The sequence below is a fragment of the Megalobrama amblycephala genome, linkage group LG8 (genome assembly GCF_018812025.1).
Source record: "Megalobrama amblycephala isolate DHTTF-2021 linkage group LG8, ASM1881202v1, whole genome shotgun sequence".
NCBI classification, from domain to species: Eukaryota; Metazoa; Chordata; class Actinopteri; order Cypriniformes; family Xenocyprididae; genus Megalobrama; species Megalobrama amblycephala.
Window position 1 is genome coordinate 21,170,506 of NC_063051.1, and position 23,541 is coordinate 21,194,046.

The 23,541-nt window shown below is 36.0% G+C and overlaps 1 protein-coding gene across 7 annotated transcripts in view; it reads left to right on the forward strand.

The window, feature by feature from the left end:
• The window catches only part of lrp8 (low density lipoprotein receptor-related protein 8, apolipoprotein e receptor), a 187,534-nt gene that overhangs the window by 100,025 nt on the left and 63,968 nt on the right, over positions 1-23,541 (forward strand). For all 7 annotated transcript variants that reach the window (XM_048200027.1, XM_048200028.1, XM_048200021.1 and 4 more), the window contains exon 4: positions 16,040-16,168. In XM_048200027.1, the coding sequence (XP_048055984.1) occupies positions 16,040-16,168 (129 nt within the window). The remainder of the gene's footprint in view (positions 1-16,039; positions 16,169-23,541) is intronic.

Sequence of the window (23,541 nt, forward strand, 5' to 3'; positions counted from 1 at the left end):
TATTTGTTCAAAAATACAGTAAAAACAGTAGTATTGTGAAATATTACCATTTAAAATTCAATTTTAATATATTTTAAAATGTAATTTATTCTTGTAATGGCAAAGCTGAAATTTCAGCAGTCATTACTATAGTCTTCTTTGTTACGTGATCCTTCAGAAATCATTCTATGCTGATTTGCTGCTCAATTTTTTAAAATTATTATCAATATTTAAAATTGTGTTGCTTAATATTTTGTGGACACTGTTATATTTATATTTTTTCCCCTTGAATAATAATAACAGTTTTAATTTCTTTAAAAAAAAAAAACTTTTTTTTTGTGAGTGAATATAGTCTTATATTTATTTCAGTTAAAGTACCATGCAATCATTTTCTCCTCCTAGTGAGATTGTGTGGTGTAATATTGTTTCAAAACATTGCTGATTGTATTATGTTGCCATCAAAATGTATGAAACCTTCCCGCCAGCTGATTTTCCTGCTGTCACGAGTCTGTGGTGCTTGCACTCTCTTTCTTGTGTTGTCTTCATTTTCATCCCCTCATTCTGCCATATTTCTTCATCTTCCCCCGACGCTCTGTTGATCTCTGTCCGTTTCTATCCATCTCATTCTGATTTGTATCAGATTTATTCCCTTATGGGTTGAGTGGTGAAGTGAAGTGGAGACACAGGAGAGTTTTATTGATATAAATGGCAGCTCTCTCCTCGTGCTGTACAGAGCAGCCGTCTCCTATGGAATATGAAACACTCACACAATGGATTCGCCTTCCGCTTTAATCTTCTTCCCCTGCCTGAATGAATGTAGTTGTTGTAATTTTCTATCTCTCATCAGTTTATTACTTTTATATCATTTCAGACATAATTGATGACCTAATTTAATCAACTGCTTATCGCTTTGGGTCAAAAACATTAATTGAATGAAAAACTGTTTGGTTAATTAAAATCACACACTAATAATTTAAAGCTGTGCAATATACTTAGTTGTGTATTGTGATCAAAGTGGTTGTTTTTTTTTTGGGCCATTTACACTTCTGTGCAAGAAGGATCGCTGCTCATGACATGACATCACAAGTCTTTTTCCGCCCACCTAAATTGTATTGAGTGTGTATTGATTTGGTGTTATTATCTTAATTGGTGCAAAGCACCGTGGAGACAGATTACTATAGCTTAGCTGTGAGTCCAGACCAGTTTACATCATGTTTTAATTATTTTCTCTCATACTGCTGTACTGCTCAGGGTAGAAAATCTTGTTTATGGATTTTTTTTCAACCTACCACATTTATTTCTCTTGGTTCATAAGCATGACTTTGAAATCTGGTATGCTTTATTATTGTTTGCCCAGTAATTTGCTATGGAATGGAGCTCAGTATGTGCTGAAATTCTTTTTTTTTAATTTGTTTTTAATATTGTTTGTTTTTCACTTGTTTTCAGGCTATTTCAATATTTATTTATTTATTTATATTTATGTATTTTGTATTCAATATTTATATATTTAGTTTGAGAGTTAGTCAGACAGCACACAAAAGCTAGCTTTGTTGCTAAGCTAATGACCAGGGACGTGCACAGGAATTTTGAGGGGCAGTTGCTCTGACCTAAAAAAAGGGCACTCCCCTACACAACCCGGAAGGACTGACAATAACCGTGGTATAAGCGGAATAATTGACTCCGCTTCGAGTCGTGACCGAATCACCGCCTCAGGTGTGCATTATTTTTCTAATAATTCAACGGCCCGTCGTCAATTATTCCTTACTTGAATCACAGCTTAAATAGTGTTTTGACATCGCCAACCCAAGTGCATTTTACCTCAAACTTGCGTCTAGCTAACTTTCTAAAGTAGCATTCGCTTCTCGGGTCGACATTAACACTGACAAAATTATATTCAGAATTAAAAATATTTTTATACCACTTTTTAATGTGTGATTGTGTAAAGGTTTTCACGAGATACCAACCTTTCGCGAACCTGCTTCCAACACTCGTTCTCACGGAGGGGAGGGGCTGTGCGCGCGCGAGTATGTGAGAGAGACGCGTGAGAGAGACGCGTGAGTGAGAGACGCAGGGAAATTAAATGCAGCTGAACGTTTGCTCTATGAAAGACATTGACAAAGACGAAAACTAAGGACATTTAATCTATAGTTTTATTTTATTTGAGTTAGTTTTGCCAAACACACATTAGAGTTTTGGTAAGTTATCGTTTTTTTTTTTGTAATGCTTCATTTTTATTTTTATTTCAGTTAACGACGATGTTTTTCCCACCTAGTTTTCGTTTTTTCGTTCGTTTTCGTTAACGATTATAACCTTCCGGCAACGTTAAATCGTCTCACCCGACAACCGCGACAATCTCCTTCTAGTGCCGCTCATGCAGGCTCAGCTCAGGTGCCAGTCGCGTGCAGCGCTGCAGCCACGTAAACAGAGTTTGCCCTTCCCCTACTGACTTTCACTTTCGGACGGGTGCCCGAATATGGAAGTGAATGAGGCTTTGCGTTTTTTTTTTTTTTTTTTTTTTTTAATCTAGGCCTACGTGAAATTCTGCATCCATTGTACGATTTTTTATTTACTTTTTCCACCTCGGAAGGGCAATGTGAGTCGAGAAGGGCATATGGGCAGTTGCCCGGGCAACCTGAGCAACCCCCCTGTGCACGTCCCTGCTAATGACAGAAAACTCTAGGAGCAAAAATACATAAAACAAACTCATTAGGTGAAACGTGGTGTCTGTCTTTTTAATTAGTTGGAACTATTTTGATCTATACATTTATAAGTATTGAATGCATGCAAGGAATTAATATATTTATGACAACTTTTTTCCTCAGTTGCAACAAATTTTGGAGTGTGTTCCGTTGTGAAAAAGAAGTGCTCTTAAAGGGTTAGTTCACCCAAAAATCTAAATTTTGTCATCAATTACTCACTCTCATGTCTTTCCACACCCATAAGATCTTCGTTCATCTTCGGAACACAAATTAAGATATTTTTGATAAAATCCGATGGCTCAGTGAGGCCTGCATTGACAGCAAGATAATTAACACTTTGAAATGCCCAGAAAGCTACTAAAGACATATTTAAAACCGTTCAAGTTTCAAAGCTTTCCGAATCTTTTGTTTCGAATCAGTGGTTCGGAGCGTGTATCAAACTGCCAAAGTCACGCCCCCCCAGTGGTGAACCATTGAAATTTCAAAACACTTATGTCAGTTTGGCAGTTTGATACACGCTCTGAACCACTGATTTAAAACAAAAGATTTGTAAAGCTTCAAAGCTTTATGAAGCAGTGTTTTTAAATCGCCCATCACTAGATATTGTTGAATAAACTCGTTATTTTGTTTTTTTGCTCACAAAAAAAGTATTCTCGTTGCTTCATAACATTAAGGTTGAACCACTGTAGTCACATGAACTATTTTAAATATGTCTTTAGTACATTTCTGTGCAATGTAAGTGTTAATTATCTTGCTGTCAATGGACACCTCACTGAACGACATGAGGGTAAGTTTCATTTTTTGGGTGAACTAACCGTTTAATTATATTGCATGTGTCCTAAAACTATTTAAAAAAAAAATTGGCTTGCAGATAATCTAATTAAATAAGTTAACTTAAGTGTACTTAAAGAGTACACTTTCATGACAGTGTTTAACACATTTAAGTACTTTTTTAAAAAGTGCATTTTGTAATAATATCAAATTAAAAGTTTTACATTTTAAATCCTTATGTTTTATTACAATTTTTCATAATTTAAAGCACACTTTTTAACACATTTTGATGTGTTGACTAACATACTGTACTTCAGCACATTTAAGGTACTTGATTATAATTTTAACTGTTGTGATATTTAATACTGCTAAATTGCAACTTCATCATTATAAATATATTTATTACATGACATAAACGTTTCAAAAGAAATTACATTAAAATATATTTTAGTTTACCATAAATGCTTGACAGTACATTTGGCAGTACATTTTTTAACCATATTTCAATGACAATAGAAATATTTATGAAATTACATATAAAGATATACTTAAGTCCTATTTAGTGGGAAAGAAAATGTCCAAAAACATGATTCAGTTCAAACTTATTTATTTTCTTTTAAAAGAAGTTTTAAGTTTTTTTTGTTGTTGTTGTTGTTGTTTTTAATTTTAGGTACTCTTTTTGAAAGTATGCTAAAGTGTACTTCTTTTTCACAAGGATTGCAGTGCATGCTGGGATTGTCCTCTCATGTGTTCCTCAGTGACAATGGCCCTGTTTACACCTGGTTTTAGGTTTTGGTCGATCAGATCGCAAGTGTATAACTCTAAATACAGGTGTAAACAGGGGTCTAAAATGTTTTGAGCTTGTCCACTTTCGACCACTTCCAGAGGTAGTTGAAAACTCATTTGACTGGATTGCTTTCCGTGGTGCAATGCTTATTTTGTCCATCAGATCAAACATTTACCACCAATATACCCTCCTCTCGAAGAAATCGGGACAGAAGTGGTTGGAAGTGGACAAAAGAGAGGGATTAAAACACCAGGTGTAAACGGGAATGTATCTACCTCGTCTACTGGTGATCCCGTCGACCAAAACGCAACTTGATACCAGGTGTAAACATGGCCAATGACAGTTTGTATAGCATATAACAGAAGTATAGCACCTCCCCTTAGCTCTGTTCAGTCCCTCTTCAAATGTTAAAGATTCACCAGACAAATTGATTAGCATAGCAATTTCCTGTCAGGTTAGGACATCAGAATTAATCAGGCTCCCTCATAACATACAAAGCTAAATATGACTGGGAGGTTTCACCATGATAAACTCTTAAGTCCCCACCACCACCACCACCACCACCTCTCAGCGAAGGGACATTAGCGAGGCAGTTAATCAAAATCACATTAGCATGTAGTACAGGCACCCTTAGATTATAGTAGCCCATCCCCACAGGAGCAACGTGGACAGAATGTAGAATAGATCCCAGCATTCCTGCTAATGGGATCAACACGTTTGAGTTTTAGATGGATGCAGGTCAAAACTGAGCCAAGCATTATACCCACATAACCACACACACATTTAATCATCTGTGTCAAGTTGTTAAAGTGCATTTTTGTAGCATACATCACAATTATGTTTCGTTGTTCAGTGGCAAATGTGTCAATAAAATGGAGAAAAGTGGATCAATGGTGTAAGACAGTTAAGACCATCCTGATTCCCCACAGTGATCGGCTATTCAGGCTTTGTGTGTGGCATTGTCGATTGAGAGGTTTCACTGACCTCTGTTTACCTTTCTGTGTTCTGGTGGCAACTAGGGCTGTCAATATTAGCATGTTCGTTAACACATGCTATTTCATTAATTTTGTTTAACACTGATTATTTTTTAGTGGTGTTAAAGGGATAGTTTGCCCAAACATGAAAAAATTATGTGATCATTTACTCACCTTCATGTTGTTCCAGACCCATAAGACTTTGGTTAATCTTTGAACCACAAACAGATTTTTTGAATGAAACCCGGAAAAGAATCCTTATGAATCGAGTGGTTTAACCAAGTCAAATAGATAAGATCGCTTTATATGATGAACAGATTTTATTTAGGCACACGTATGTGTTTATATGTAAATAAAAAAAAAAAAGAGTACATTTTTCATTGAAGAAAAAAAAAAAAGATTGTATCTCTTCACATTACTTTAAAATGCTCGATTCATATGTATTTGTTTTACAAAGCCTTAATGGCTTTAAGTTTTGGTTAGTCACAGAAACCTCTCAAGTTTCCTTAAAATATCTTAATCTGTTTTTCAAAGATTAACCAAAGTTGGTTTGGATAGAGTGATATGAGTGTAAATGATGACACAACTTTAATTTTTGGATTAATTATTCTGTTAACATATTTATTCAGCTTAACATTCTATTTTGTGTGATTTCTTAAGTGATCAGATTATTCGGTTCTCAATGGCTACGTTTACATGCACCAATTTTCATCAATCCGAATGAATTGAATCCGACTGCAGATCTGTTTACATGTACTCTAAACATTGTAATCTGATTTAAATATACGTTTACATGTGTTTTATATACATTCCGATTAAAACTTTTGCGCACGCGCTCTGCTTGTGACGTCATATCAATCACACTTGCGGTAACCCGGGTCAGGGTTACGTCAACAGACGATCATGCATCGACGAGATATTGTCAAAAGCATCAAATTTTGGCAATATTAAGATGATTTGGCATTTCCAATGAATGTAGGCCTGTTGCATTACTATTAGGTTAGGCTTCTTTCTTTCATTATTAAATTAATATTATAATTTGCCCTGCAATAATTTCATAGCGCATCACCGCATAACTGACGTGCTCTGAGGATAATAAGATTAGGCTATTTGCTCTCTTTGAAAATGATTTTAAAAAATGTTTAGGTCTTATACAATGAATTATAGGACTATAAAATTATTAAGAGTGTAGGCTATAATATTGTAATCAATGAAAATTAAGCGCAGCTTTACTTCAAAGCTGAAGTAAAGCTGACAAGCACTCAAACAACCTGTTTACACGAAATACTATTATTCTCATTTGTTTCACTAGCCATGTACGGCCACAAAAGAAATAATGGAATAAATTTAGACAGTTATATACCGTTATCAGCATTTTATGTTGAAATTCGTCTCTGAGAGAATATGCTCCGTTAATGCAGCGTCAGACAGCTCTGTCACTTTTTACTTCCACTTTCTGTAGTGGACACTAACCAAGGTTGAGACTTTTTCACCGGCATAACTCTTGCGCAAAGTTTGCATGTTGCTTCTTGTGTGACATTCATTGGCTCCCATTCTTGTTTTAAAACGGAAAAAATTCCAATATTATGACGAAGGGATATATATGGCACTGCCTGTTGGCATACATCTTTACAACTAAAGACGTGAACGTGAACTTGCGCACTGCGTAATGCGTGTCAACATTGCACTGCGCATGTGCTTCAGAGACTTTTGAATACGATGGAGAAAGTAGTCGGATTCAAGCGTTTACATGGTAATTTTTTGCTGTTGGATCGGATTAGAAAAGGAATAAACCACCCCTTCCAATCCGATCGAAATTTCATTCGGATCGAGCGCAATCGGATCGATTAAGGTGTTTACATGAACGTTTTTCAATCCGATTGAGCCGTCAATCCGATTACAATTGGATTATTTGGGTGCATGTAAACGTAGCCAATGAAACTGTAGATTGGAGCACATAAGTTGGCTTTCCTTTGTATGGTGAAATATAATTAAATTTAAAATAAATGAAATGTCTTTGAGAAAAATGCAAACAGCACTGTGAGTGTCAATCACTGTTGCATTTACACTACAAGTGTCATTCACACAAATTGCTGAAACTAATAATAACTACACAAAGGACTAGTATTTGGTTTTCTTATTTTAAATATTAGACATTAATTTTTTCATTCAATCATTTTTTTTTTTTTTTATAGTTGTCTCTGCATATTAAGCTGAATTGGACTATGATAAAGTATTTTAGCATTGGGGAAAATGCACAATTCAACCACTATAGCCCACTAAATACTCTGGGATTGTGGTGCAATATGCTGCTGGCCCTGACTGCACTGGACAGAGCTGTATCTGTGGATCAAAAGGGTTCTCCAGAAAGCTGTCGATACGCATGTCGATAGAGCTGCCTCTTCTGGTTGTTCAGCGTGTGAGTGTGCAGCCGTCAGCATTTGTGATAAAGATATATCCATCGAAAGTCCTGAAGGCTCATACTCTGATTAAGAATGACCTTCTCAACAAATCTTAAATTTTTATAGCTAACTTACCCAAACTCTTCCTCACCGGCCACACATCTTAAAGGTCCCGTTCTTCGTGATCCCATGTTTCAAACTTTAGTTAGTGTGTAATGTTGTTGTTAGAGCATAAATAAAATCTGTAAAATTTTAAAGCTCAAAGTTCAATGCCAAGCGAGATATTTTATTTAACAGAAGTCGCCTACATCGAACGGCCAGTTTGGACTACATCCCTCTACTTCCTTCTTTAATGACGTCACTAAAACAGTTTTTTGACTAACCTCCGCCCACAGGAATACACAAAAAAAGGGGGCGTGGTCTTGTTGTGCTCCCACGGAGAAGAGCAAGAGTTGCGTTTGTAGAGTGTGTTTGTCGCCATGTCGTCGAAACGCTGTTATTTTCATCCTGCAGTCCAATCACCTTTGTTTGGCCTTCCCAGGGACGCTGTACTTAGAGATCAATGGTTACAATTTATGTTTAACTCGGTTCCCGAAAATTATAATCCACATGTAAAACTATGTGCAGCACATTTTGCTGAGGACAGCTTCCTCAATCTCAATCAGTTTAATGCCGGATTCGCACAAAGATTATTCTTGAAAGATGGAGCAGAAGCTGCTGTCGAATCACAGCACAGGAACCGCTGGCACAATCAGAACTCGTTACGTATTTCTGAAGGAGGGACTTCATAGAACAAGGAAGTCATCAGCCCGTTTTTATGACAGTGGAAACAGCGGTATACAGATAAGTAAATTATGTGAAAAATACTGTGTTTTTTTTTACACGCGAAACATGAACACATGTTAAATTGCACACTATAAACACAATCAAAGCTTCAAAAAACCACGAAAAACGGGACCTTTAATAAGTTTCAGTGCTACAGTACTGATGGCGAGAAGGTAAGTTCAGGCACAAATATACTATATGAGGGTGTCTGGCTGGCAGTCAGCATTCTAATTCATCCCAAAAGTGTTTAACAGAGTTCAGGTAAGCAGAGTTGTTCGGCATTCAGAAGTGGATTAAGAATGCCTTTTAAATTCCAGTTCAATAACTGAATTTGAACTGATGTAGCAAACAGGATTCCAAATTTCAAATGTAAATGGAATTAAAAAGAATTGAAATACACAGAAATGTGCACAGTCATTCAAAGCTTTGGGGTCGGTAAGATTTAAAAACAAAAAAAAAATGTTACTGAAATTATTATCTTATGCTCACCAGGGCTGATCACAAATTGATGTATTTTTGTATTTGATCACAAATATTAAAGCAGGACTATTGTGTCATATTAAATCTTTTGGATCTTTTGTGTCATATTAAGTCTTTACTCTAGTCTTCAGTGTCACATGAATCTTCAAAAATCATTCCAATATGCTGATTTGATGCTCAAAAAACATTTCTTATTGTTGTCAATGTTGAAAAGGGTTGCTTAATATTTCTTGTGGAAACTGGAATACTTTCTTAAAAAAAGAATTCTTTGATGGATAGTTCAAAAGAACAGCATTTATTTGAAATAGTCTTTTCTGTCACTTCAATCACTTACTGACCCTAAACCTTTACAGTGGCACGAGAAGTGGGGGTGCTTGGAGTGCTGCAGCACCGCCTGTTTTCACAGGACAGTAAATGCAATGCAAAGTTTTGTTCAGTCACATTTATTCATTTTTTTATCATTTAATAATTTGTTTGTAATAAACACTTTAAATGGGCTATAAAAATGTTTTTGTTTTTTAAAGAACAACTAAGATGAAATAAAAACGCTTTAAGGGCTCAAGCATAGACAGAGTTTCTAATAACGTGTTTATAAGTAACAGTTTTAAAATAAAGTGTTTAAAACATTATTAAAGATTCATTGTGCAGTCATTGAAGCGTGAGACTACAGTGTTTTCAGCTATTTATTTTTTTTTCTTTTTCCTCAATGATATGCTTGTTGTTTCCTGGAGTTTTGATGTGTTTTATATACTCGGTATTGTTTTTTAATGGTTTCTTAATAAAGCCCACCACACGCCCAACCTAAAAAACATCTTCCCATGCCCCTGAAACTTTGTGTATATTACTGAATATATTACTGAATATATTTACCTAGAAGTTGTCCATTAGATTTGTCTTGACAAAGTTTGTCAAGACAAACCTCAAATGTTGGCTTGAAAAAGTCAAATATGGAAAATAAAATAGTTTTTAAAACATTGATGTTTATGGACCAAAAAATGTTAGACTGAGAGAGACTGCACACTTTCATAAGATTTTATAACCTTATTAGTTTGATTTAGCTGGAATAGATAAGCTTGTTATTTTGGGGGGTGTCCAGATACATTTAGCCAAATAGGCTTGTGCAATCTTCTGATGCAGTTAGGTAAATGAGAAAGAAGTAATGGAAGACGTTTCAGTGCCCACTTAGACACACACATTATTTTCACCACTCACAGAAACGACTGAATTTAGTTGACTGTGAAACTCATCACTCGGACTTTATTGACTGAAACTGCCTCCCTAATAATATAATGTGGTTTGTGCAAAGCTAATGATTATTTCTTTGAGCGTACTGATGCGCATCTGAGAAATTTAATTTACCCGGCTTAGATTAACCATGTTACACTCGCACCAAGAAAAAGATTTACATTATTAGGTAAATATGTTAATGTAATCTCATCCGCTCCCCGTGGTCCTTCCATAACTTCATTTTCCCAGGAGGAATTGCATTGCAGTCAGGATGAGTTTAACTGTGAACAGAGTATGAGTGGAGCTCTTTCTTATTTTGTCTTTATAAAGAAATAAACATATGAAATTTTCCTCTGAGACCTCAGCTTTGCTCAGCAAATTAAGCTTGACGTTGACTGTGTGCATCTCTGCTTTGTTATTGTAGTTTATCCCACTGTCAGTCAGTTAACTATTATGTTTGAGTTTATGGCCACAGGCCTTGCGTGGTTGTGTGAGAGCATCTCTAATCATCAGGGAATGCATCAGTCTGAAGTCATCATCTTTTGAGTCTGAGCTGACCTCTGGCTCGTACTGCCTGAGAGAATGTGTCGAGTTTATCACTTTCTTACATTTACATCCACAGACCATTCATCTAACAGTGTGGGTGTTGTTCTGATGGCTCATTGAATTAAAGAACAATCAGAGTGAGGTCTTAAGGTAGTTATTTGCTAGTGGCAAACTTTTTTTATTTTTTTATAATTTTTTTTAAATGTTATATTCTTTAACAGGATTTATGCTGCCAGTGTGCAAGTGATAAACAAGTGATATTTTTTGCATGATTGCAAACATTCTGTCTCTAAATTCACCCTCTCTACTATTACAGCCATCAACTGCTTTTATAACAGTATTTGTTACATTACTGTTTACTATTTTAATATATTTTAAAATGTAAAGTATTTACTTTGATGGCGAAGCAGAATTTTCGGCATCGATTACTCTATCTTCAGTGTCACATGAACTTTCAGATATCATTCTAATATGCTGATTTGGTGCTCGAGAAACATTTGTTTATTATCAACCTTGTTATTAAGACATTATGTCTTTACTGAAAACAGTTGTACTGCTTAGTATTTTTGTGGAAATCGTGGTACTTTATTTAATTTATTTAAAATAGATTTTTGTAACATAAATGTCACTTTTTATATCAGTTTAATGTATCCTCGATAAATATGATAAATTAAAGTATTAATTTCTTTAAAAAAATATACTGTAATAAACTGTACTGACTCCAAATGTGTGGTGTGTGTACAACTATCTTTGTTAAGACTGGTTTGAGTATTAGACCATCATAGTGAGGACAAAGAGAGTAAAGTGAGGACATTTTGGCTAGTCCTCACTTTCTGAGACTCCCTTTAAAGTAGGGGTGGAAATCACCAGAGGCCCCACAATACAATATTATCACGATACTTATGTCACAATACAATATTATTGCGATTTTGGCAACACTTTATTTTAGGGTCTTTTAACTAGTTATTAGCATGTATATTACTAGAATATTGGCTGTTTATTACTACTTATTAAGCACATATTAATGCCTTATTCTGCATGACCTTATTCTACATTCTTAATCATACCCAATACCTAAACTTAACAACTGCTTTACTATTATATTATATTATATTATATTATATTATATTATATTATATTATATTATATTATATTATATTATATTATATTATATTATATTATATTATATTATTAACTATTAATAAGCAGTACATTAGGAGTTTATTGAGGGTAAAGTCGTAGTTAATAGTTTATATGCGTTCCCTATACTAAAGTGTTATCGCGATTTTAAATATATTGCAATATTCTGCGATATATTGCAATTTATTACCAAATTATGTCCCCAAAGGAAAACTTTGTCAACATCTGTTTTATCTAAAAAGATACATTTCTGTTAGTTCATCACACTTCAGTTTTATTATTGCTTGCAAAATGGGATTGTCAAACAGACAAACTGACCAACATTTTCATGAAAACCTGTCATAAATTTTGTATGCACCTGGCAAACTCAACTATTTGTATTAAAGTCTAGTCCACCTTAATTCACCCTTCACTGGGAGTTTGATTGACAGGCGATCTGACCAATCATAAAGCCGAATCCACCGTTTTGTCTGACAAACAAACCAGACAGGAGAGTTAGTAGATTAACGTCAGTGGACTTGAACTTGAAAAATGGTGAATTGATGACTTTGCATTGTTGAAACAACATACCTTCTGATTCTGATGTTCAATTATGTTTATTTTGTGCAATAACTAGGAAGAGATGATCGTTTTACATGTGTTTAAGGCACTACAGTGATCTGTCATGACACATTAAAGGTGCCCTAGAACCAGTTTTTACGAGATGTAATATAAGTCTAAGGTGTCCCCTGAATGTGTCTGTACAGTTTCAGCTCAAAATACCCCATAGATTTTTTTGTAATTAATTTTTTTAACTGCCTATTTTGGGGCATCATTAACTATGCACCGATTCAGGCTGCGGCCCCTTTAAATCGCGCGCTCCCTTGAGGGTCAAGACTTGGCTTTATGGTGATGGGTAGGGTTAGGGTAGAAGCTAGACACTGTATTGTGTCAGTGAATATACTAGCAAAGATAGATGTGCAATAATGTGTATGTTTGAGTGATGCAAACAAATCATTGCATTGTTATGCTATGAATCGATTAATTGAATCGCAGTTTGAATTGATTTTGTGGAAGTGAAAATTAGTGACTCAAGACCTTTTTTTTCTACATGAAACTAGCCTAATGACAGTCTTTAGATGATGTCATGAGCACATTAAAGTGCATTAAAATAATTACGATATTCCCAGTGTTGCTATATTTTACATTGGTATGGTGCCATTACCAAACCACTGTGAGTATTTTGGTGTGTGAACAAGCAGGAACCAGGGCAGCATGTGCAGTGAATAAAATGCCCTGTGGGCACAGTAGTCTTCAGGGTTAGGGAAGAGAGAGAGGAGATAAGACATACTGTGTTTCCCAGGAGGCTGTGCTATCTCTAGCAGTCAGCCAGACAGTAAGAATGGGTCATTCAGTTTATTCAGACACATGCTGACAAAGCCAAAAACATACACGCTCACATACCGTACTCACATAAAAACGCTGTTCAAACAAACCCGCTCTGTTACATACATTTCCCTAGTCGCACACCAACAAGCCTAGCGTGTTGGGTTAAGCTCTGGACTTAAATAGGAATTTTTTTTCTCTGTCAGTGTTAGATCCAATGTGGCTCCCATAGATGAGGACTGGGCCTCAATTTGCAGAGCCACAATGGTCGTATGCTGATGAAGAGATATCTCAAATGAGATTCACAGCTGTCTTTTTCCAATTTCTTCAGAGAAGGCTACACAATAGCAGAATCCAGCTAGAGACATGTCATTCACTCTTATGATTATAGATAGGGTTCAGGCAACAATGGATTTGAGGTGTCAGAGAAGGTGAGAAGGTCTTCATAAATCTTCTTTTATACACTGAAAATTACTCAAAAGACTGTGAAGAATGGGAGTGAGAGAAATAAGTCTGGCTACTATTGATTTGTAGTTGGGTTCCCAGACATATCGAGATGCATAATTTATGGGAATGCTGTGTGATCTGGGATAAAACTTGATTTTCAGTGGGCTTCAGTTTGGGTTAAAAATATGGCAAGTGGAGATAAAGAAACAAGAAACTGAAATTGTAATAATATTTCCCTATTACTATTTTTTACTTTATCAAATAGCCTTGGTGAGTATTAGAGACTCGGATCATTATACGGTTTTTGAGTCATGGATTAAGTCATTTTTCATAAGTCATTCAGTTTTTTTAAGTCATTAATAAAACAAGAAAAAATACACTAATTACAAGCATAGATAAATAAAATAACAAAGTTACAAATAGTAGTCTAACAGTAGTATTCAGATGCATAAATGTAATAATTAAGTGTAAAATAACACTATAGTGTTCACTGCATGAATTGAATAAAGATGAATCTTTGTTAAAGCTGTGTTTTGTTGTTTGATTACCATTAATGACAGACAGCAGCAGGTATATAAAGGCTGCTGTCTCTTTAAGACCTAATGCACGAGTCCAATATAATGATACACATCCGATTTCTTTCTCAACTGTTTATGCATACATCTGTGCATACAGATAACAGCGCACAAGTGCCGAACTGAGTTCTCTTTTGCCTCTTCTTGTGCTTGAAGTGTCTGAAATGTGTAAATTGGCACAACGAAATGCATGCAAATGATAAACTTTCTCTCTATGATTGTTAAATGTAGCAATTAATCTTCGAATCACATGCGTGCCGAACCGTGGGGCCTGGTCCGTACGGATCACGGATCAACTACGATCCGTTACAGCTAGAGATGCACCGATTGATTTTCCTCATGATCGGCCCGGATCAGTGATCGGCCAATCAGTCTCACTTCTTACCGATTCCGAGCCGATCTTTTTTGTTACCAGCGGCACAGGCAATAACGTCAAATGCGCGTTCTCGCTCTCTTCTCTGTCACGGTGAAGTGACACACATCCGCGCAGGCGCCTCCTCTCTCTTACTCGACTCATTCGCTCCGGTTAAATAGTGCTTACTGCGCATAAATTTTAGTCATTCCCGCAGGTTTCGTGCTCACACCGAAAGTGCGCGCACCACTGATCTATCCGCTTGTTAAGTCGTGACGTAAGGAACGCCGTTTCCGGGTCCAAGCCTCGACTCGTTTCACTTGAGAATGCTATCGACGGCCGTTTATGAGCACTATTTATTCATTTTAAACATCAATCATTTTAAAAAGTTAAACATTTTAAATACTTCCAGTCTACACAACAGTCTCCGTGCTCACAGCGTCACAGATATTAATATTTTAATGATTTATAAAAGATGAATCATTGTCTGGCCATCTGGAATTTTGGTATGGAGATAAAGGTTATAAGTATATATATATTTTTTGTAGTATTACACCACATTGTGTATGTATATTAGCACCATTTGTTGTTTTCTTGTGGTATGAGATAGAGCGTTAGGACCCGGAAGCGCTGCCGCGTGACGTCAGACTTAACAACCAAATATTAGTGAAGCGAACAAGCCATGCTCAGTCTCAAACAGAGACAGAAATCAAACAGTCACAAGTACCAAAACGAGTAGCATAATGCGCTTAAACTGTCAAATACATAGTATGTCAAAACCAGCGGCACAGGCAATCTTGGCGAGTACACAGATAAACAGTCAGTTTTGAATCGTTAAATAGCTAAGAAAGTGAACCCATGTTGTGTGTCCGTTGAACACCCTTCATAAACTCTTAAAGGGACAGCAGTCCAATATTCCTGCTGCTGTCTGTCATGTTAATCAAAGAACAAAAGACAAAGAAAATCAATTTCAGCTCATGACTGAATACGTTTTATATATTTAATGGTAAGAATTGATCTGTATTAATATTTACAATAAAGACTACAGAAATTAAGGTAACCAATGTAAAATAACACTGAATGTGTCTTTTTACATTTGATTACTTTAATTTCTGTAGTCTTTCTTACCTGAATAGAAACCCAGTTAACCCAAAAAACTTAGTTTCATAGCTCTCTTTATTCTATTGCATTTATTTGCTTTTACTTGTTTTTTTTTAATGAAAATAAAACTTTGCATTGAAGAAAAGTAGATTTTTGTTTGTATATGTTGTCAATTATAGTTCTTAGAAAGAAAGATCTCAATCTCACTAACAAAAAATCGGAAATCGGAATCGGCCAAGAAAATTGCAATCGGTGCATCTCTAGTTACAGCCCTACTATTAACCGATCAGCATCCAGAAGCTAAATTGCTTTTTAACATTAGTTCGTATTTTATCCTTAAACATTTCTCTGTGTTGCTTCCTCTCATAGGTCGGCAGACGTGTCCACCAGAGAAGTTTGACTGTGGTGGCTCGACAAGCAAGTGTGTGTCGTTGTCATGGCGCTGCGATGGTGAAAGGGACTGTGAAAATGGAGCAGATGAGGAGCAGTGTGCTGCAGGTAAGTCCAGGGAGGGAGAGAGAAAGAAAGAAAGAGAAACTTGCTAAAAATAGCTCCAGTCTGGATAATGCATAGTCAGACTTCAGCGCAGGATGTGTGTGAACTTAATGGAGTGGAGTGTAGGTAGTGATGTGTGAGTGAAGTACAGAAACACATTTCATTATGTCCTCCTGATGTGTAGGATAGATTTTACAGAATGCTCTGGATCTTAAAAAGTGAGCCTGAATTTTAGTTTCAGACACCCAACAGTTGGTTCTTGCATTGATAGATTCTTACAGTGTGTGAGAGTGAATGCTGTATGTGTTGTGACTATAAATTAAATGGCAAAATAGCAATTCTGCTTACACACGCTCTTTCTCTCTCTCCCTTCCGCTCTCTCTCTTTCTCTCCTTCTCACACACACACACGCACATACACACACATACTAATCTAGCTGCCAAATACAGGTATTTCAATTTAATATTAGATTATAAACAAATATTGATTTTTGCTTTGCTCTTTGACATGCAACCTATACAAGCATTGATTCTCCCACTACCTCTTTTATGGAGATATTATGTATTATACATTTGGCCTTTTAAAGCCTTTCAGGATCTTTATCATTATAACAACTACTGATGTACATCTGAAAGAGTCATAGATGAAAGCAAACTCAGCATTTTAACCCAATTTCCACTGTGATAAATCCACTGGCTAAATGTTTCCAGTATTAGATTAAATCACCTGTTGATTATTATTAGTAGTATAATATTGTCTGTTGTCTGTTACTGGAGCGCGCAGCTGCGCACATCTCTCACAAGGAACGTCATGGCAGTGATTGACAAGCCAGAGGGCCAATCGTTTATGCGATGGTCGTGTAAACGATTGGCTGATGTTTTTAAGGCCCTACCTCGTGCACAGATGATATATATTGATATTATTCCTTTCAGTGCACCTAATAAATAGTCTTTTATCAGTTAGTAAAGACAGTTTCAAGTAATATTGCAAAAATGTATAAAACAAAACATCCTCTGTAGCACCTTTAAGCATTTAAATAAGAATTTATCACCAGTCACACAGCACAGAATGATCAGTTTTGATTTGAAATTAAACTTTTAGTTTTAGTTTAGTTTAGTTGTTGTTGTTTTATTGTAAGTTCAAATGTAAGAACTGTATGTGTGCCACTTCACAATTTAAAACCTAAATATATTGATGAGATCACACTGGTTGAGCATAAAGAGGACGCAAAAAGATTATTGTTTTTCTGTGTTGACCATTATCCATTAATGCCTACAAAATACATATTTCTCTATTTAATTGCCTTGTTGTGCTCATAATATGTAATTATCCAGCCTTTTATCCAGCCTAGACACGTGTGCTTTTCTTATCTCCAAACACAGCTGAGCGAAGTCTCTTGTCTTTGCGTCAATATAAGCTTACACTTTCTCTTATACTTAATCATGTAATAATGAAATACAGGACACGTCTTTCAACTCTAGCTCGATCTTTTATGTTTTTCCATTTTCTAACTATTAGCACTATGATTAGCACCGTGACAGCGTTTGTTTGTCTCTTTGGATTTATAGCTGTGATTTGCGTGTCACACGGTCCTGCGCTGAACTGGAAAATAAGAGCATTAACATCACTGTAATATTTCACTGTGCTGCTGATTATAATTGATTTCCTGCTTGATGTCTGGTCCTGAGACTTCTATTTTTTATTATAGAATAACCTGCAGGACTGCTCCTTTTGATTTATAATTGAAGGCATTAAGACACGGTCTATGAATACATATTACTCTTAATGCTGTACAGCCCATAACTTCTGAAGAATCATGTTCCCACAAAAATCACATTTCAAATCCTTTTCAAATTGGTCACCTCCACATGAACCAGAAGCTCATCAGTCAGATGTGGCAGAACAGGGATGATTGTAACACTTTTTGGGTTTTGCTCATTTATTATGAAACATGTTTAGCCTAAACCTTTCAAAGTCTTTACAATTAGGTATTTGATCTATTGTAAATACATATACTACCTAGGGCTGGGCGATATATCGCATGCAATTGTCACGCGCATTTCGTCAGTAAAGCCGGTTCCCTGATTACCGCTAAATCGCCATCACCTGCTTTCAAATGGAGCGGCATTTAATAGACAGAGCCGTAGTTCACTGACAAGCCGCGCAATATCGCGTTCATTATCGAAGGCGATTCATCTGCGATAATGAACGCGATATTGCGTAGCTTGTCAGTGAACTACGGCTCTGTCTATTAGGGATGGGCATTTCAAGCAAAAATAATATTTGAAAATCGCTGGGAATTATTCGATTATTATTCGAAAATCGCACCCCTCCCCCACACAAACAGAGAGAGGGAGAGAAACCATTCACGCTTTCAATCTGTATGATATTGATAAACTGTTTAATTCATTGCTGTCTTAACTCAAGCCATATAATGATTGTAATGTGCTAAAACATATTAATATGTTCGTTAATATAAGTGAAAGTAAAATCCGCACGGCCATTCATAACGGTGCGAAGCATAGCGAGCGTTTTCAATTAATTCCTACGTTGAGCTTCCGTAGGAATAAACTGAACACGCTCGCTCTCCGCCAGTGGACTATCAGTGTCGCTCGCTCGCTCGCAGCGTTCGCCTCGCTTTTGTTCAGTCCGGCACCTTATAGTGGACACGCACCATGAATGACCGAGGGGATTTTACTTTCACTTTCAAATTAGCGCCAATTCGAGAGTGGTGACAAGTGATGATACCGATGTTTTTCCTGAACACAGGCAACACCGACATCGCAACATCGCAGCAAGCATTCCTCAAGCCATATTGATTTTAGGCTGCCCAAATGCGTTATATCATTGTGAACAGCCTGAATAACAGCACGTGTGTCGTGTGAACATTGATTTTTAACGTCTCTGTTATATGCCACCGCCACGCTTGTCTATGTTCTGCTGTTGACTAAGAGTTGATTGACAGCTTTTTAGGTGCGTTATTGGCAGCGCGCGCGCCACCCTCTGGTTACATGAACTTGTCACCATTGAAAACATGAGGATTTTTTTAAGACGACAATCGCACAACCTATTCGATATTCTATAATTAAATCAACTAATCGAATATTCGAAAATCGTTACACATCCCTACTGTCTATTAAATGCCGCTCCATTTGAAAGCAGGTGATGGCGATTTAGCGGTAATCAGGGAACCGGCTTTACTGACGAAATGCGCGTGACAATTACATGCGATATATCACCCAGCCCTAATACTACCATTTCTGATTATTATCAAGGCTGAAAATGGTTGTTCTGTTTAATATTTTTGTGGAAAACATACTTTTTTTTTTTTCAGAATTCTTTTAGTAGAAAAGTTCGAAAGAACAACATTTATGATATTAATTTTTTTTTAAATTATTATTTTAAGATGTTCCTTAAAGTTCACTTATAGTAAGTAAGTGTTTTGAAAACATCCATGTAATCGTCATTTACAGACAAATCATTATGAAATCACTTACTTAGGGTTTGTGATGCAGCTGCTGTTGGATCCAGTACAGTTGGCTGCTTCACCTTTCAGTAAAAGTTTCTTTGCCAACACTCCAACACTGTGCCTCATTCACAAAATAAAATGCTCCGAACAAACATATAATTCTAAGACACTATGCAGACCAGGACGGCATTAAAATGAACCATTCATTTGTTTCCGAGGCTGGGAGGCTTCTGAAGTCTGTACAGAGACGCAAATGAGCAGTTTAAACTATGTGTTAAAGCAAACTTTCTTATACTCTTGAATTTGTCCTGTTATCGACATACTCTAGTGCGTGGAGTATGTCAGAAACTGAACGCGCATCTGTATACTGTATCCAGTGTAGACAGGGTCAGTGATTATAGTGGGTTCTATTAGGCAAGTTAGGCTGAATGCCAGTCGGTAGGGCCTATGGTGCAATGATGTATAACTATTCGTTGATGTCTTGCTCTGGAGGTAGGCATATGCCAAAAAAAGAATTGCTCAAGAGTTTGTTCAGAAGCATTTCTAGTTAGTTGGAAGAACATTTTTTGGGGAATAACATTGGTGGTGTTTTGTTTTGTAGATTCAAAGTTCACAATTCTTAGTACCCTGTGGGCTGGATAAAATGCAATAGCCTTTTACAGAGCATTATATTATAATACATAATGCTAAAAACATAATACTGTTTCAGTGTTTTAATTTACTGAAAGGGTCAGCAGTGCCCTTTTAGTGGCTTTACCAGACTCCACACATATATGTAAAGCCAGCTGCACCCACAAAGCTCTTTGCAGTGTGCAAAAGGTTGGAAGATTTACATAAAACATATCTTGTGGAGTCACAGACATGAATAATATACCTCCTGACATCATATTTCCATTTCTGTAGAAGAAAGGCGATATTTGCCCTCAAACTCAGCTGTCCTTTTGCTCTCTTCTCTCTCTTTCCCCTCTATTACCTTAATCTCCAGATACACTTTGAAGGAAGCTTTTAAGTATAAATTATTATCGGTAACCTGCATTAAAAATGCACAATCAAAGTACCCTTTGCTCTTGTGGAAGCCCTGTGAAGAAAATTTGAAAGGTTTTAATTTCTGAAACTGCATTTAGGCAGAGAGAGGGACCCCTGCTGAGGCAGAGCTTTGGCATTTAGCTCATTATGTGGGTGGAGCTCCATGACGTGAAGGGGGAAAAAATCCCTCAAAGCCTCACACATGTGAAGTTAAATTGCTAGTTGCTTATATTCTTAATAATAAATGTCCATGTTTGTGTTTATAAATTACAGAGCCAAATAAACACAAACTTTTACTTATTTGTACTTATACATTTTTTAGTGTTATTCCCAGAGTTTTGCTTGAATTTAAAAATCTCCAGACTTCTTGTTTTGCTTGGCCAAACTAACAGCATGATTGTAGAAGTTGTGAAGGGACGTTTACATTTCTGTCAATCCATTAGTAAAAATGTACCGATTATTTGACAGATAATTCAAGCTAGTAGTATGAATTAATGTGCTACTAAGCAGCTCAAGCAAAACTCTGAGTATCTTTCAACAATTTCATGTCACAAACCAGTTTATTTTAAAGGGATTGTTCATTTACTCATCATTTCATTCCAAGCCTGTATGGCTTTCTTCTGTGGAACACAAACAAAGATATTTTGAAGATTGTAGCCAAATAGTTTTGATGACTGTTGATTTCCATTGTATGGCAAAAAAAAAAAAAAAAAACTGAGACACTTCTCAGAATATCTTCTGTGTTCTACAAAAGAAAGTCATAGAGTTTTGGAAAAACATCAGGGTAAGTGTTTCCTTATTTTTTTTTTAAGAAGAAAGAATTTGTAAAATAAAGGTGCTTCTCAGCTTCTTTGATGTCTATTAAATGCTTGAGTGTTTGTGTTTTATGATGTAATATAATTGGTTTGTTATTACCACAGTTAGATTTGTGTCATGCTGTGGGTGATATTACCCTTGAGAACTCACGACTCTCTCTCTTTATCATTCTGTGTTCCCTACCTCTGCCTCTGATTGTACATCCATAGAGATTAATGTGCTTCACAGACACCCACTTGATTCCTGCAGACCCATCAGAAACTAATTAGGAGAGATACTAAAACATTGCTAAAGCAATAAAAAAGAGATTACAATATGACATGTGTGAAACTCTAGAGTATATAGACTTCTACATTGGAAATTTAACTGTTACTAGAATTAATGCATTTTTTCTCAGACGATTTTACACATTTCTTCAAACTAAGGTCAGTGGTTTATGTTTATCAATGAAGATCTTTTTTTTTACTTTGTTTTCACCTCTCATTTCTTTCTGGCCAGAGAATTTCATTCACACAATGTTTTCTCAAGCTTTGGATTTAATGAAAGAACGGATGTAAATGTTGAACCCACACCTGGAACGCACTTGACTCAATATCTCCGCAGGCCCTTTATTGCTTGGAGAAGAGTTACTTTGTCAAAGCTTGTGATTGAAAACTTCCCATCTACAGGAAGAAATGTTTATTGAGCTCCAAATCAACATAGTAGCATGATTTCTGAAGGATCATGTGACATTGAAGACTGGAGTAATGGATGCTGAAATTAAGCTTTTCCATCAAAGAAACAAAATTACATTTTAAAATATATTAAAATAGAAAACAGACATTTTAAAATGTAATATTATTTTACAATATGACTGTTTTACTGTATCCTACCTAACGTTTGAACAGCAGAGAACACTGGAACAACTCCTCAACAATTTGACCTACATTTCATATTTATAACTGATTTGCTCATAAAAATCAAACATGAAGTTGCATTTGCATCTCACTCAAGATCAGAGGAAGGTCATGTTTGCTGTGTGCATACTGTAGCCGCTAATACTGAAACATAAGCATGTTTACTTTGACAGGTACTCAACTGTGAACTCATTCTCGTGTAGCTACCTTGGCCACACACCAGAGCCTATTCAATGAATTAAGATGGAATTGAAATTGCAATCAAGCACTGAGGCGTGTAATGTCGATCATTGCCTTGAGATTACTATGAGAACAGATAAGAGAACCATAGGGGAACTAGTGACACCCAGTAGATTTTAATGTGGGTGGTTCAAAGAATAGTAAAAATACTGAGATGGAAGGAAGAAATATTTTAAAACATCAGAAAAGATAGAAAAGACAAACATGTGAACCAGTCTTTTAGTTTGTGGAGAAAGAAGTTATGTGTGGGAGTATATATGCACAGTTGTCTGACTGAATGCGTTAAATTTGCTGTTCTTTGTAAGGCTACAAGCAAACAGTCTTCTCTGTGTCCTTTAATATATAAAACAGTGTGGGTGTAATAAATTGATTTTCTCTGTTCCAAAACCTAGTGAACGTAGGCACCATCCTAAAAGGAACCTAACAAGGGCCTCATTTATTTATATATATATATATATATATATATATATATATATATATATATATATATATATTCAAATGAATCAATGCAGGGTTTTTCCTGGGTCAAAAATGGTCTTCGGTGGTGACAGACATGGTCATCCACACAAACAGTAAAAAGTGCCCTACCCACGTGATCTGCCAGCCCGATACTGACAATAAAGTACCCGTCACTCTCACTGTAATTCTTTCTTGCCCTCTTTGCAAAAAAAAAAAAAAATGAAAGTGATTTTATAGCTTTGTAAGAGAAGATGCTTTTTTGCTAAACCTGAAAAGTATTAAAAAGTAGCATTTTCTATTAACTAATAATATAATTTTCTACCATATACAATTGAATGCACCTAGCTAACAACAACTTGCTTTGTTCTGGTTTCACCTCACTCCAGTCTAAACTAACTGATTTTATAAGTAGGCCTAATTTACTATTATTCTCATAATAATTTCTCATTTTAGAGTTGTTCGAGTAAATT